The 15,093-nt window shown below is 42.1% G+C and overlaps 2 protein-coding genes across 4 annotated transcripts in view; one reads left to right on the forward strand and one right to left on the reverse strand.

Annotated features, from left to right (window-relative positions):
• Nucleotides 1–15,093, forward strand: part of LRP11 (LDL receptor related protein 11) — an 82,868-nt gene that overhangs the window by 58,905 nt on the left and 8,870 nt on the right. The window lies entirely within an intron of this gene.
• The window catches only part of PCMT1 (protein-L-isoaspartate (D-aspartate) O-methyltransferase), a 54,052-nt gene that overhangs the window by 11,765 nt on the left and 27,194 nt on the right, over nt 1–15,093 (reverse strand). For both annotated transcript variants that reach the window (XM_024200305.3, XM_024200313.3), the window contains exons 4-5: nt 12,075–12,179; nt 3,229–3,349 (exon numbers count right to left, since the gene is read on the reverse strand). In XM_024200305.3, coding sequence (XP_024056073.2) covers nt 3,229–3,349; nt 12,075–12,179 — 226 coding nt within the window. The remainder of the gene's footprint in view (nt 1–3,228; nt 3,350–12,074; nt 12,180–15,093) is intronic.

Raw genomic sequence — 15,093 nt, forward strand, 5'->3', positions numbered from 1 at the left:
TATTTAAGTACAGAAGTTAACCGGGGCTGGCCTGACTCCTTAATTCAATGCCCAGTGGGAAACAAGAGTTCACATTTGAGTTTGGGCTCAGTCTCTGGGCTGGAGCACCTGAAAGCTCTTCAGAAGCAGTGTGCTCAGTTCGTTTGTGGGGGAAGAATGTGACCCTCATGTCGCTTCAATAGCAACTTCTATCAGCCAATATGGAGCTCTGGCTATATGAAGCCTACTAAAGGGAGAACATTAAAAGTTACTGAGGGATGAAACATACTTTTCACCACATTACCAAAAAAAAAAAAAGTTAAGTGTAACTCACACCAACCTCTAAACCAGGGGTCGGCAACTTCTGGCACGCGGCTCGCCAGGGTAAGCACCCTGGCGGGCCGGGCCAGTTTGTTTACCTAACGTGTCGGCAGGTTCAGCCAATCCCAGGCCAACGGGGGCTGTAGGAAGCAGCGTGGGCCGAGGGATGTGCTGGCCGCAGCTTCCCGCTGCCCCCATTGGCCTGGGACAGCAAACCACGGCCAGTGGGAGCCACAATCGGCCAAACCTGCCGACGCGGCAGGTAAACAAACTGGCCTGGCCCGCCAGGGTGCTTACCCTGGCGAGCCGCATACCAGAGGTTGCCGACCCCTGCTCTACACCTTGCCCAGGCTCCTACTTGAATATCCAATTTAGGTTAGCTATTTGGGGCCTTGTCTACATTAGAGACTTGAACTGTTACAAATAACTACATGTTTTGGGTACATAAAAGTAGTAATTCTGCCCTGTTTCCACACTAAAACTATATTCTTGTTGCACTGTAGTTGCAATGCCCTCTGGGTACCTATCCCATAATTCTCAGCACAGACCCTTGAATTTTGCGGGGAGGGATAGCTCAGTGGTTTGAGCATTGGCCTGCTAAACCCAGGGTTGTGAGTTCAATCCTTGAGGGGGCCATTTAGGGATCTGGGGCAAAAATCTGTCTGGGGCTTGGTCCTGCTTTGAGCAGGGGGTTGGACTAGATGACCTCCTGAGGTCCCTTCCAACCCTAATAGTCTATGATTCTATGATTCTATGATCAATGACCTTTGAGATTTCAAAAAGGCCTTCTGGAAGCCCTGTGGAAATTGTGATGGGTCAAGGTCAAATTCAAATAATGTGAGACAATCCTACAAGTCCACTGGCAATGCTGGCACCATTTATAAGTCGTTCTGAGGCCAAGTTAAACATTTTACTCTTGGTCCTTGCTCGGCAAGAAACATTTCTTTTGGCGCTTTTGATAAGCAGTCATAAAGTAACTAAGGCAGCTATCATGAAGCAGTGGAGGATATTCCAGAAGACTGACTCTCCACAAGCACTAACTGTCCAGTTTTCTGAATTTATTACAATGTAACCACCAACAACCACCATCTTTTCTACTGTATCCATGGCCTTCTCAGAGTTCTGGGTCTCAAAGAGATCCCAAAATCCCAGCATTGTATCAAACAACTCCTGACTTGGTTCTGTTTTTTAAGTCCACCAATTTCATAGAGTCACTGTTTCCCCATGTCCTCCATGTCCCTCATAATTCGAATGCCAAGACTTGTTGTACTATCTATAACAACAAAATGGACTAGGTAGTTGGTAAAAGCCAAAATAGTGGGTCCAGATTATCATACAATGGGCACATTTTCTACCCTGAGTGATTGATTGTTGTCCTGGGGCTCATTATAAGCCATCAGTCCTTTTATTATCTCATGGCACCATCCATCATGGCCAATCATTTGACTACTAGTCATGCACTTACATATGACAGTTGGATGGCCTTACATTTCCAGTGATGGACCCCAGAGCCTGCAATCTGGCTTTGACATAGCTAGCAGCACATTAGTAGGATAGTCTTCTTATGAGATATTTTGGTGACAGAACCAGTGAGGTGCAGAAACAAAAGATGTTGGATGCCGTGAAAACATATAGCTGAGCTGCATCGGGCGGTACATCACTATATTCATATAGTTAAGTGAATTCCAAGGAGCTTGACACCTGTGCAGTGGAGTGCAGAAAATAGACCAGGTAGGCCACCTAAGCAGCAACTGATGCACTGTATGACAGTAATGAGAAAACTATTTGCACTCTTAAGGCTATTACAAACGTGCTATCTATGCACTCTGGCACTGTATCAATGGAGATTAACATGGTGAAAGTTAACACCACAACTAAGAACGTCTAAATGAATTGGTGATGCACCGCGGGGAGCACTTGTATATGAAGCAAGGTGTATGTATAGGCATGCTATCATAGGGCAACCACATAGTGGTTAGCACATAATTTCTCTAGTTCGGAAAAGATCTGGAACGTCCCCACATTTTGGAGAAGAGAAACAAGTCAGAATTTTTAGAAAGGACTTCAGCTATAGGGGCCGAGTAGAAATAGTAAGTGTAAGGTGAATAGTTTACTTGCAATTTTCTTACAGAAGCACCTAGTGACCCTGCACCAAACCATTTCTCACACACACACACACACACACACACACACACACACACACACACAGAGATTGCTTTTTATAATTGAGACACTGCTTTTACCTGCTATATTTCCATCACAATAGTTAAATTCAGATTTGTAATCTAGTAAACATTATGACTGGGCATCCTTCCCTCATTGACACTGATTTAATTATACTGCCTTGGTATCAATTTATATTACCAATTCCTGCAAAATAGAGACACTGACAGTACATTTTAGAACTAGTTGAGCTGATTAATTTAATTGGTGCACTTTACTATTCTAGTACTTTTTCACTTTTGCAACTTTTTGCCAGTAAGTCTTAACTATTACTGCACAAGCACAGAGCGCCTGTACTATAATGCTCTAATTTTGTAAGCAAGTTCATGCACACATACAAGGAAGCAGTAAATACAGGCCTGGTTTTAAAAAAGTGTTACACTTAAGTGAATTCTTGTTCAGTTTGTGTTTTACTACAGGAATATACTATTATGTCAAAAAAATGCATTCAGTGCACTGACTTTTTTTTAAATGCTAGAAAATCAAAATCATACAAAGGGCAGGGAGAGATTTTCAAAGGCCTAAAAGGTGAGTTAGGTCTTCAAATTTTCAACTGGAATTGGGCACCTAACGCCCTTTGTATCTTTGAAAATCTTCCTCCGAGAAATTAAACCAATCAAGTCTCCAAATTCAGGTCATTTGCAGTCAGCTTTTAGTCAGAATATTAATTTAATTAATAAGTATGCCAAAGTATTTTATGCTCACCCATCAGTTTCACTCTTCCTGAAGACAGTAATGTAGGATCATCCTTTTTGACATTATTTATTGAGTCATCTACTAACTCTTTGATATGATCAATTCCTACAACTCGTCCTTGGGGACCAACCTGGAAGAAAATTATACAGTTGAATAGTTTGCTAGATTTGTTTTATTTTAAACGTCATGATTTCCATTTTCTGAAGCCAGTTCAATTCTTTAAGTCTGCTCAGTTAGTAAAGCAATATATTAGCCCAATCCTAATAAAGCTACTGCTCAGAACCACTAAGTTCTGTTTCTAGAACCAATGCACAATAAAACTGTATTGGCACACTTTTTATATCAGTTAATTTCTTTGTTGTAGCTATTTTTTTTTTTTTTTAAGATTTTAAAAAGTGATTTTGTTTAAGTTTGGTCTCTTAGAGCATTAATACAGATTTTTCCCTTCACTTTTAAATAGCTAAAGTCCTACCATACACAACTATATCATCTACTATTGGCAGCAAGAATTTCAAGAACAAGCTTTAATTTCTAAACTCCTTTTACTATGTCCGGTATCTTTCTTGGAAGATTAATACTTTCTAGAGAACAATTTTAATTCAAAACCAAAAGCTACAAGAGGTTGCTTAAATCTCATTTTTTGGTTCCTACTATTATCTAAATTTATTTACCAAGCCAGTCACCATGGTATCTGAGCATCCCACAAATTTATTAAGTCTAACATACGCTAGTTTCTCTACTCCTCCAGTTGCAAGAATGTTTTTCTTTTTTGTAGGGTTATTGCAGAAAAGCCAGGTTGAAGTAGTAGGTTTTGCATTTTGCTCTAAAGTGCCAAGATTCTTTATTGAGCTTGCTTCTGAAAGAGACCAGGATGACAGTCATGGGCCTAAAGCTCTGTCCCTTGCACTCGAAAGTCTCACTCTTGAGGTTTGCAGTTCCATTGATCCAGTGACATGTAGCTGTTGAGGATTTAGGACTTGTCAACATTGGGAAACTGAGTGGCATAGCTACAGCGGAATAATTATTCTGCTATAGCCACGGCAGTATAATTTCCCTGTGTGAACATTATTCCTGAATTAAAGTGTCTTCCTAAAGTAGAGTAATTATTCTGGAATACTTTTATTTTTATTTTATTTTATTCCAGAATAGAGGTTGTCTACTTGGGAAGTTATACCAGCATAGCATAACTATTCCACTATAGATATGCCTACATGGGGAAATTGGCAAGTCCTTAAAAAGGTATAATATTAGCATACAGACTTAAAACATTAGCATATGTTAGTGTAAAAGCATACAGACTTTAGTGTAAGCCTTGATCTGTTTAGCACATATTAGATCTTTAAATATGTTTGTTAACACGTGCTAATGTAATGTCTTAAAATAATAGTCTAGACAACTTCACAATGAAGTTGTGATCCCATGGAGAGACTGGTTCCTTGGTAGGTGGAAACACACTTACTAAGTCCTTTAGAAATTTTATGACAGTCAAGTGCCACAAGGAAGACTGACCCTCTAAAGGTACATGATGCACTGAGATCACTGCCAAGTGTACTTTCATTGAACTCAGAGATAGTCTAGAATTATCTGTTAAAATTGAAACAGTTTAAACCTATCAGTTCTGAGGCTTCAGAGATTTCTAGTGACACCAGTAAGAAAACCTTGTCCACTTCATCCAGTAAATCTGTCCTCTAGAGACCTTGCTACTATTAAACTAGGATGCCTCCAATAGAAGAGGAGTAACAATGTTCTATGCTTAATATCCATCCAGTAGCCAGGCCGTGGTATAGAGGACTGGATGTAGGATCTTTCCCTTGGCCTGCAACAACAGGTCTGTTACCAGCAGTAGCAACTTGGATCAGGCAGTTAGAGAGCCTCAGAACAGCCAGGAACCAGAATTGTCTAGGCCAGGCTGGGGAATTAAAAATCAGTCTCACTGAGATCTGCTTGACCTTGCAGAGCATACTGGGAATAGAGCGCACAGGCGAAGTGTACAATAAGCCTCCCTATCCACAGGATCAGAAAGGCACCTGTCAGGGAGCCCAGGCTCAATTCTCCTTGTAAGCAGAAGCTGTGACACTTTCTCAAATAGACCTGTTTGTGACACAAGATGACAATGGCCCTCCTCTGAGAAGATGTCATGGAGAATGACGTGTTCGACTTTCCACTTGTGATTTGATAAGAAGTGTCCGCTACTGTGTTCTGCTGACCAAGCAAGTGGACAAGCAAGCAAGAAATTTGATTTGAGTTACCAGTTCCGCAACATGACAGCTTCCTGACAGAATGGGGAAGACTTGGCCCTTCCCTCATTTGTTGATGTGGCACATGGTGTAGGTATTGTCCATCATTATTTGAATGTCTTGACCTCTAATGAGAGTCAGGGAAGAGTCACAAACCTTTCAGACTGCCTTAAGCTCTAGGAGGTTGATGTGCATTTGTCTCTCTTGGGATGTCCACTGATCTTGTGCAAGCAGGTCCTTCAGTATGTGCTCCCCAGCCCAAGTGCAATACCTCTGTCACTACTGTTCAGGATGAAAGGGGAAGTGTGAAGGGAACTGCCCTGTAGGCAGACATTAGGTCTTTCTACCATGCCAGAGATTACTAGGTCAGGAGGGGGGGCATGGACAGGATCATATCCAGGTGATATTTGCCTGGGAAGTATACCAACTTCAGCCACCCATGCAAGCAGCAAGGTGTAGTTGGAGAGATGCAAACAAGTCTCCTAGATCCAGAGTGGGGATAATCAAGGCAAGGGTTACCATCCTGGACTTTAGGTTGAAAATAAATTTGTTTAGCTGTCTCACATCCAAGATGGGTCACAATCAGTCTTTCTTTAGATGAGGATGTACAGGCTGGAGAAACCCTTTCCCTGATACTAAGGCAGGAAATGCTTTAGTGCTCCAGGAGAAAGGAGGGGATCTCTTATTGTAGAATATCCTCATGAGAGTGGTCCCTGAAGAGCAATGGGGAAGAGGTGTTTAGCGGATAGGCACCAGAAGAAGTTGTTTACAGTAACCCAACTGTTACGGCAATCCAGTCACTGGTCCAAGGTAGCACAAAAAAAGAGAAAGGTGATTCCCAAAGGGGAGAGTTGGCTGTGGTTCTGAAGAAATGGATCCATATCTCCCAAACAACTGATCAAAATTGGTATTTTGAGAAAGGGTGAAACAGTTGAGTCACTGAGGAAGCCACTCTCCTCCTGTGGAAGAGCTGTGTCTTCTTGGGTGGCTCTGAGGACCTCTGGTAGAAGAACAGTGGGACTGTTCTTTGGGGAGCTGCTGTCTGAAATGCTTCCTACTAAGACAGGCCTGGTCTACACTACCACTTAAGTCAATGTAAGTTAAGTTGCTTTAGGGGGTGTGAAAAAAAAAAAAAAATCACACACCCCCGAGGCAACATAGCTTATATCGACCTAATGCAGTGTCTACACTGTGCTACATCGGCGAGAGATGCTTTCCCGCTGTCTTACCTTCTGTCTCTCAGGAAGATGGAGTACTGAAGTCAATGGGAGAGTGCTCTGCCATCAACTTATCCTGTCTTCACCAGACCCGCTAAATCGACACCACTGCATCAATCGCAGCAGCACTGATTTAGCGTGCCCATGTAGATAAGCCCACAGAGTACAGACCCCAAAGGACTGCACCCTCAAATCCTTTAAAGCGTGAAGGGCTTCATCTGTCTTCACACTGATGCTGGCAGACATGGTGCCAGCACATGGCAAGGCCTCAGGTCTCACTGAACACTGACAAATGTATAGCTGGATATCAATCCGGGTCACCTGTGTGTTAGTATTGTTAAAATAGATATTAGAGTTAAGAATGTGCTTAGTATTTAGACTTTATGGAATGCTTGTATGATGCTGCTGCATCTATTAATCCTACTTATGAGATCTGTATTCCATGTTATAAAGTAATCTTTAAATATTTGTTCTAACTATAAAAATGTTCACTAAAACTGTAAATCCACCAGAGTCAGGGGAAAAGCATTACCAAGTGTGAAATACTAGTTCACCACAAGAGGTTATCTCCTCCCCAACAAAAGGTCTACAGACATCAGACAAGCCACTGTGTACAAAAGACTTTGTTAATTGCTTCCCCTATGCCCCTGAAGAGGATACAACACAAGCCCTCATCCCATCACAGCTTAAACACTGGGAAAAGGGAATAAAAATGCCTGTTAAGGAAAAATTGTTATCCCTATGCTGCTTGAACTCTGAGGGACGAAGATTTCTAAGCATGAGTAAGGGGTCCTCAGCTGTTTGGCTTGGGTTAGCCTTAAAGGACATATAAAGCTTGCATATTACAGCTTCCAAAAGATGATAGCTGCTAAGACTATATTTCATGTGTGTGTAAATAACTTCTTTCTTTTCTTAGTTATAAACCTTTAGATAGTGCTTGTAGCCTGTCCTATAATAAACTGTCTTTCATAAGAGATCTAGAATGCACTTCACTTGGGATAAATAACTGGTCCTTTGGGACTGTGAGTAACGTGAATATTGTTGTGATTTTTGGTGTAAGGGACCACCAATCACAAAGGCAAGCTTGCCTTGGTGGCAAGACAGACCAGAGTGCCCAAGGGGACTGTCTGTGACTCCATGTTAAGGCTGTTATATAGTGCTTTAGGAGTTAACATTTGTTACTTGGTTGGTGAAATGTAATTACAGAACATACAACCCATTTGGAATTTGTGCTCTGTTCCTGGACAGTTTGCCCTGAGGCTGGCACTCACACTTGTGAACTGCTCCAGACAGCCTGACAGAGGTAAGTTCTGCTTCATCCAGAAAGGAGAATGACAAGGTGACCGGTCCTATGGGTTCTAATGGGGGAAGAACAGTTTCTTCCTGTTTTTATTGATGGCTAAGGGAGACCTGAGCTGCTGGGGGTTCAGGTGCCACCTGAGTAGCACTCACCTTGAATGAAGGAGCCTCAGGCACGTGTGGCCTATTCCAGGAAGTATTGTCTCCCATGAAACAACCAAGGTGCCCAATAGGGCCATATGGGCATAGAGGGGTATGGACCTTGAGGCCACGGTACTGGAAACCAGGGTACCTGGGAAGGATGAGGTGCTCAGTGCCACATCCAAGAGTCCTGGTACTGCCAGTGAGAATGCGTTTGAAAGGAGCAGACTCCAGTTCCCATAGAACCAGGAAGTCTCTCAGTGCCACTACACGTCAGCTCCTCACCCCACTTCCCACAGTACCAACTCTTGTGAGACTGCTGATTCTGCCATCAGCACTAGTGGCATAGTCTGGAATGCAGGGTGTACTAGTGCTGCATGTGACTTCATCGGTACTGGTCGGGAAGCAGTCAGTGCTGTATCCTGCACTGGTGAGGATTTTGATGGTGCAAGCCTGAGAGTGTCCTCAGGGTTCTGAGACAGCACTGGGTCCTCAGTGCTGTGGGCCATTCAGCGCTTATATGGTAGCCACATGGGGCACAAAATCTCAGCAGAATGGTGGAGGGAAGGAGATCGCTTCACCGAATTCAGAAAGTGATCTTCAACTAGAACTCCATGCACTGTCTACACAGTGCCTTGTCTCCATTTTCATCAACTTTTAGTGGAAAACAATGTTCCATGCAGTAAGTCCGCACTTGCACTTTTTGGAGAGGAGTGTACAGAGGGATTCAGACAGCCAGGATCCAATGCCAGCTCCATAGATTTATTTAACAGAAAGATCTGCAGCTTTGTTTCTCTGTCCTTGTGGATCCAGGATGTAAATATGCAAATCACATTTTCCTTGGGGTGTGTGATTCCCTGAGACAGTAGACACATTTAATATGCCCATCATTAGCAGATACACTTCTCTCACAAGAGGGGCAGTACTTAAACCCCACAGACCTCGAGAAGGCCATCTCAGGAAGTCTTTTTTGTTGTTGTTTCCGCCAACACTTGAAGGAAAAGTTAAGGCCACAGCTATGCATTGGATGTTATTCTCACACACTCTTCAGGATTTAACACGAACAAAAAAACAAATATTAATCTGCTAACACTGTACAGTGTCACTGGAGAACAAAAAAAAATCTTAACAGCACATCAGTGTAACAGGAGAAGAAAAAGCAATGTTAGGCATAAAGATTCCACACATTTTCAAGACAAGCCATAATTTGACTTATTTTTCATGTTATCTCTTTTGAAGATTTAGTTCACAAGTCTTGTTCCTTCAGAACACAAAAAATGACCACGTGGGCACTGTAGTTTTAAATTATTAACTACTGAGTTGTACAGACCAACAAAGATTGGTTTTGGTTGAGTGGGCATAAACAACTTAATTAGCCATTAGTGGACTATAGGAAATAGAAATGGTTAATAGAAACTAAGGTTTTTTTAATTTAACTTAAAGATAAAAACCTAATATAACTTATTACCCAATCACAGCATAACACTTACACACAGTTTAACTATGAAGTAGAAGAATAGCAGATTAACCAAAGGTGACTTGGTGATGGGAAACAAAGACTATGCGCATTAATGCAAATTATTCCTTGTAGTTTTACAGATTAAGTAAATTAGTTTGGAATCCAGCAAAGACAAACAAGGTGTCACCACAGAGAGGTGAATGAAGAACTTAAACACAGCAGCAATCAAAAAAGCAAACAAAAGGTTAGGATACAGAGGGAGTGGAACTGATAATATACTATTACATGAGTCAATGACATGCCCCCATCAGGTAATATTGTGTTTAGTTCTAGTCACCTTATCTCAAAAAAGGATATAGATGAAATAAAGGGTTTTGAGACAGGTTATTAGAAGCACAGAAAGACTTCCATATGAAGAGACTACCTAATTTAGAGAGGAAATTAGTAAGAGGGGATACAAGGGGAGTATGTACATTAATGAACAGTGTAAAGAAGGTAAACTGGATGTTACATAGGTGAGGTGATGGGAAGCTCGGAAGAAAAATTCAAGAGGAAGTCTTTTTTGCTCAACGGTTGACACTACTCAAGTGTCTACTGAAGAAAGATTTAGACAAATGAAACACCACAAAAAGACCTGGGGTTTTTTGTGTGACCTTAGTAAGCTACCAACAGGAGCTTACCAACGGCGGACAGGAACATACTCGAACAATTGTATAGACTTTCACTGGACGCTGACACATAGGGAATGTTTGGACGTCAATGATAAAGACCTCTCAAATTGGATAACATCTATCAAATTTTGCCACATGGGAAGCACTCTCCACTCCAAGTTCTCCAATTCATTCATGATGCAGAGCTGAAGGACACTTTTCCAAATGCATGGATAGCTTTGATGATTCTGCTCATGCTGCCGGTCAGTCGCAAGTGATGAGCGAAGCTTTACAAAGCTCAGGCTCTTTAAAACAAATCTTCGATCAGTGATGGCTGAAGAGAGACTGACATAGCTTGCTATTTTATCGCTTGAAAACGCCACTGGCCAGTCTTTGGATCTCTGTGACGCTGTGCTTCACTTCGGCAAAGGTGAGAAAAGCGACCTTTTGAACTAAAGAACTAGGGTTAACAGTCTAAGGCTGTCACCTACTGTAACACTATTTAATACTGGTCCACCCAATGTTGGTGCACAGTTCAATTTCTTGATGTTAGTACATTTCAGTTATTTTTAAATTAAAAAGTTTGTATAAGCTTAGAGGAAACTAATTTTTTTTATTTGCTTATATATGGCATAAATACAGATTTACATATCCTAACGTGCAAATTTATCATCTTATATAATGGATAAATCATGCATGTAAATCATGCAAAGACATGAAATGGGCTACACATGCAATAAAAAATAAGGTATTCAAAAGTTTAACAAATGGAAGGGGGCGCCGAAGATGCTCCTCGCCTGGGGCACCATTTGGTTTAGGGACAGCCCTGTCCAGCAGGATCCAAGTGTGGAGGGGGTGTCCAAATGCGGGGAGAGGGTCTCGGCATGCGGTCTGGGCATGGGGAAAGTCCGGATGCATGGGGGTTGGTCGGAAGGGGGAACAGCTCCCCTTACAGTGACCCTTCCCCCAGTGGCTGAGGAGCGATGGGAGCAGAAAGCGGGGGAGGGGGACAGTGCAGAGCCCAGGGAGGTTTCTGGGGGTGAATCTGAGCTGGCCCAGGCCGCTCCATGCAGGGTAAGTGTGCTCCTCCCTAAGCCGCAGCCCAGCCAGGACTAGCAGCTGAGACTGGCGCAGGGTGGGGCTGGGGAGGGCCAGGTGCGGGAGGGTGGGGCTTGGCAGGGGGGTGTTGAGGGAAGGAGGTGAGGCTTGATGGGGGTCCAGGTATGGGGAGGAGGGGTCTGGATGCATGGGGGTTGGGTGGACGCTGCATCCTCTGGTCTCCCCTCCCTCCGCAGTGATTTACCTCTCCGCCAGCTGCTCCAGGCACCTAAAACGATGTGCCCACGCTGCTGAGACGGGATGCGTGACCGCTCTTGTGGCTTCCCTTTGCTTCCCCGTCAGAAAGTCATTTTTCTGAGGGGAAGCAAAGAAATCTGTGCGGGACATGAATTCTGTGCATGCACAGTGGCACAGAATTCCCCCAGGAGTTAATCCTCATGCTTCAGACTATAAGGCAACTGCTAACTGACTGGCGTTAGGAAGAAAACTTCCCTTCAGGTTATTCCTTAGTTGTCCACTATGAAATTTACTGCACATTATCCTGAAATATTTGGTATTAACCATCATCAGAATAGGATACTAAACTAGATGTTCAGTTGTCTGATATGGTAGGGCAATTTCAATGGTTCCTATGAAAACTAATCCAGTTTACTAAAGGAAGATCAGGATGCTAGAAATCAAGAGATTGTACATTCATACTGTTATTTTTTCTTTTATATTTAACCAAAACAACACTAAGTATTTATCCGGACTGAAAAATTTCTGTCGGTTCAAGTTAAAACAGGTTGCTCACCATTCGTGAAAAACACGCTGTAAGAATTCCACTTCCAGATCCTACATCAAGGGCTTTGGCTCCTTCATGTAACTGTTCAGATAGTAGTTCTAGAGCATATGCATGCTGACAAAGAAAAACAAAAGGGCATGTACTATTTTAAAGCTTCATTTTACCCACTGCATATTCACTTTTTCAGAGATTTCAGGTTATACATGACAACCCAGTGTTGTTATAGGAAACTGACGTCAGTGTTCTTCTGCACCACAGCAAGAAAATTATTTTGATGCTTTTCCATCTAACTTTAACACATATTGTTCTCAACTGTTTCCTCTAACAACAAAATATAGACTATGCCATCTCACTATTTTTAGGTCTGTAGCATATGATTATTTTTTAAATAAAATAATTGATACAGATTCTGCACTGCATTCTAGACCCTTCGTAAAATTCTGCAACATACAAAGGAAGTGTGCTGGCACAGGTGCTGGCGAACATAAGCTATGCTCCAGCTATCCTCAGCTTGCACAGTCTCTTGGAAACCATTTGACAGTTGGAATACGAGAGAAGCAGCCCATAGGTTGCTTTAACCCAGGGGTCGGCAACCTTTCAGAAGTGGTGTGCCGAGTCTTCATTTATTCACTCTAATTTAAGGTTTCGCGTGCCAGTCATACATTTTAACATTTTTAGAAGGTCTCTTGCTACAAGTTTATAATATATAACTAAACTATTGTTGTATGTAACATAAATAATGTTTTTAAAATGTTTAAGAAGCTTCATTTAAAATTAAATTAAAATGCAGAGCCCCCCGGACTGGTGGCCAGGACCCGGGCAGCGTGAGTGCCACTGAAAATCAGCTCGCATGCCGCCTTTGGCACGCGTGCCATAGGTTGCCTACCCCTGCTCTAACCTTTACAGCACCAACACAGAGCCAGCGTAAAGAAGCCATAAAGAGCTCCCTGATGGCTGCCACACACCTAACACGCCACCTTGTATCATCCAAAAACTCATGAAGCAAAGAATCTGGGACAAAAAAAAAATCTATCATTTATGGATAATTACAGGATGAGCAATGTTATCCTATAATTTGTTTTTAAATCCATAATTAAGAGATCCATATAATGCCTAATTTTATGAGCTGAGTTCTCTGCTGCATCAGTACACAGCTGAGGTACAGCAGAGAAGGGGCTGTCAGGGAGCCAACTGCTGCTCCCTGATTTTGTTCGGACCAGCTCTAATTAAAGCAAAAGGGGCAGCTTTTATTCATACTACTGGCATAATGTCCCTAATGTTAACTGCAGCAAATTGGAAAAAGTGGAGCCTTGTTCTGCCACCCCCTCTACCACCTCTTTTCCCCCTCATACTAAGCAGTTCACTCCTGTGGAAGAAGGCAGAGGCAGAGCAGGCACAGAAGACAGCATAGCCAGCTCTGCCTGTTTTACAGTAACCAGAGATTCCCCCTACAGAAGGGAATTCTCTAGAGGGTTTCTCCAATCAATTAGTTTCAGTTCACTTTGCACTGAACTAAGCAGACGCAAGAATCTGGGGCCACATGCAATTCCACAAAGCCATATTTTTAAGTTGGCCACATGCAATTCAATCAAATAAAAGAAAGAATTTGAAGGCTACGAGTTCTTTTATTTTAAGCCCACAAGTAAAGGTGACCTGAAAAGCCTTTGAAAGTAGGAGACTATGGCTCTACTTCAGCAATCATTAACATGACCAACATATATACTCCAGTTATAAAAATCTGCATCTAGGTATTTATACTACAATTGGTGTGGTACATGCTTTCAATACTGTATGAATTTAATTTGAGACTACCCATCAACATGGAGAGTGAACAATACTTTTGCTGAAGATATTATTGTCACAATAACAACGTCAGATATTTAGAACTTCAGTTTTCTCCAGATACCTATAATTTTTATATTTACACTAGCATGTTCTCCATTTAAGTTAAGGTTCTAATGCAGGGGTAGGCAACCTATGGCACGCGTGCCAAAGGCGGCACGCGAGCTGATTTTCAGTGGCACTCTCACTCCCCAGTCCTGGCCACCGGTCCGGGGGGCTCTGCATTTTAATTTAATTTTAACTGAAGCTTCTTAAACATTTTAACAACCTTATTTACTTTACATACAACAATAGTTTAGTTATATATTATAGACTTATAGAAAGAGACCTTCTAAAAACGCTAAAATGTATTACTGGCACGCGAAACCTTAAATTAGAGTGAATAAATCAAGACTCGGCACACCACTTCTGAAAGGTTGCCGACCCCTGTTCTAACGCATCAGAAATCTAGTTAAACAGCCCTCATGCATAAGATTATTTCAAGACTAATCATTTTTTTCACAAGTCAAATTTCTGTTTTGTGCACTAAAGGACAAACTCTGCTGCTTCCTCCATGTGTGTAAAAGGCCTTCTTGAAGCAGAACTAATGCGGTTCTTCTGCATAAGGGGCAGGATTTTCAGGAGACCATAGATTTATCCCCCCACCCCCACCCAGGAGGGACTCCATGTGCCACACAGGAGCTTAGGAGCAGGATGGGAGGATCCATCACTGTCTAGTCCTTTCACTTCTCTACCCCATCACAGGAATACTGATAGTGAAGGAATACTCCTTCCCATTCCCATTTTTCATGCCACAAAACCCAACTCTGAATTTAGTCTTAGCAACTGCTACGTCTCACCTAGACTGTCAGACTCCCAGGAAAAATTATGCAACTAGTTTTAGAGGTCAGTCACAATAGCAGTATTAGTTTTCTTCAATGAAAAGATCAATTAGTCTTAATAGTAAACTGATGACCTAAAACAGAAGTAGCATTTATTTAGAAAGAACAAAAAAAAATGGGAAGGTATGGAACATAGGAGAAAATATTAACTACTCTGTTATTTTGTAGCTCTAAGTAGCTTCATGGTTCTGTTGACTTTGTAGCAGGTACCAACAGCAATACAGCTTAGAGTATAGGCTGTTAAAAACCTACCCTCCTTTCCCAAAGGGTTGAAGTTCCTTACCTACAGTAAGAACTGAAATCTA

This window comes from Terrapene carolina, unplaced genomic scaffold (assembly GCF_002925995.2).
Source record: "Terrapene carolina triunguis isolate 2854851 unplaced genomic scaffold, T_m_triunguis-2.0 Scaffold85, whole genome shotgun sequence".
NCBI lineage: Eukaryota > Metazoa > Chordata > Testudines > Emydidae > Terrapene > Terrapene triunguis.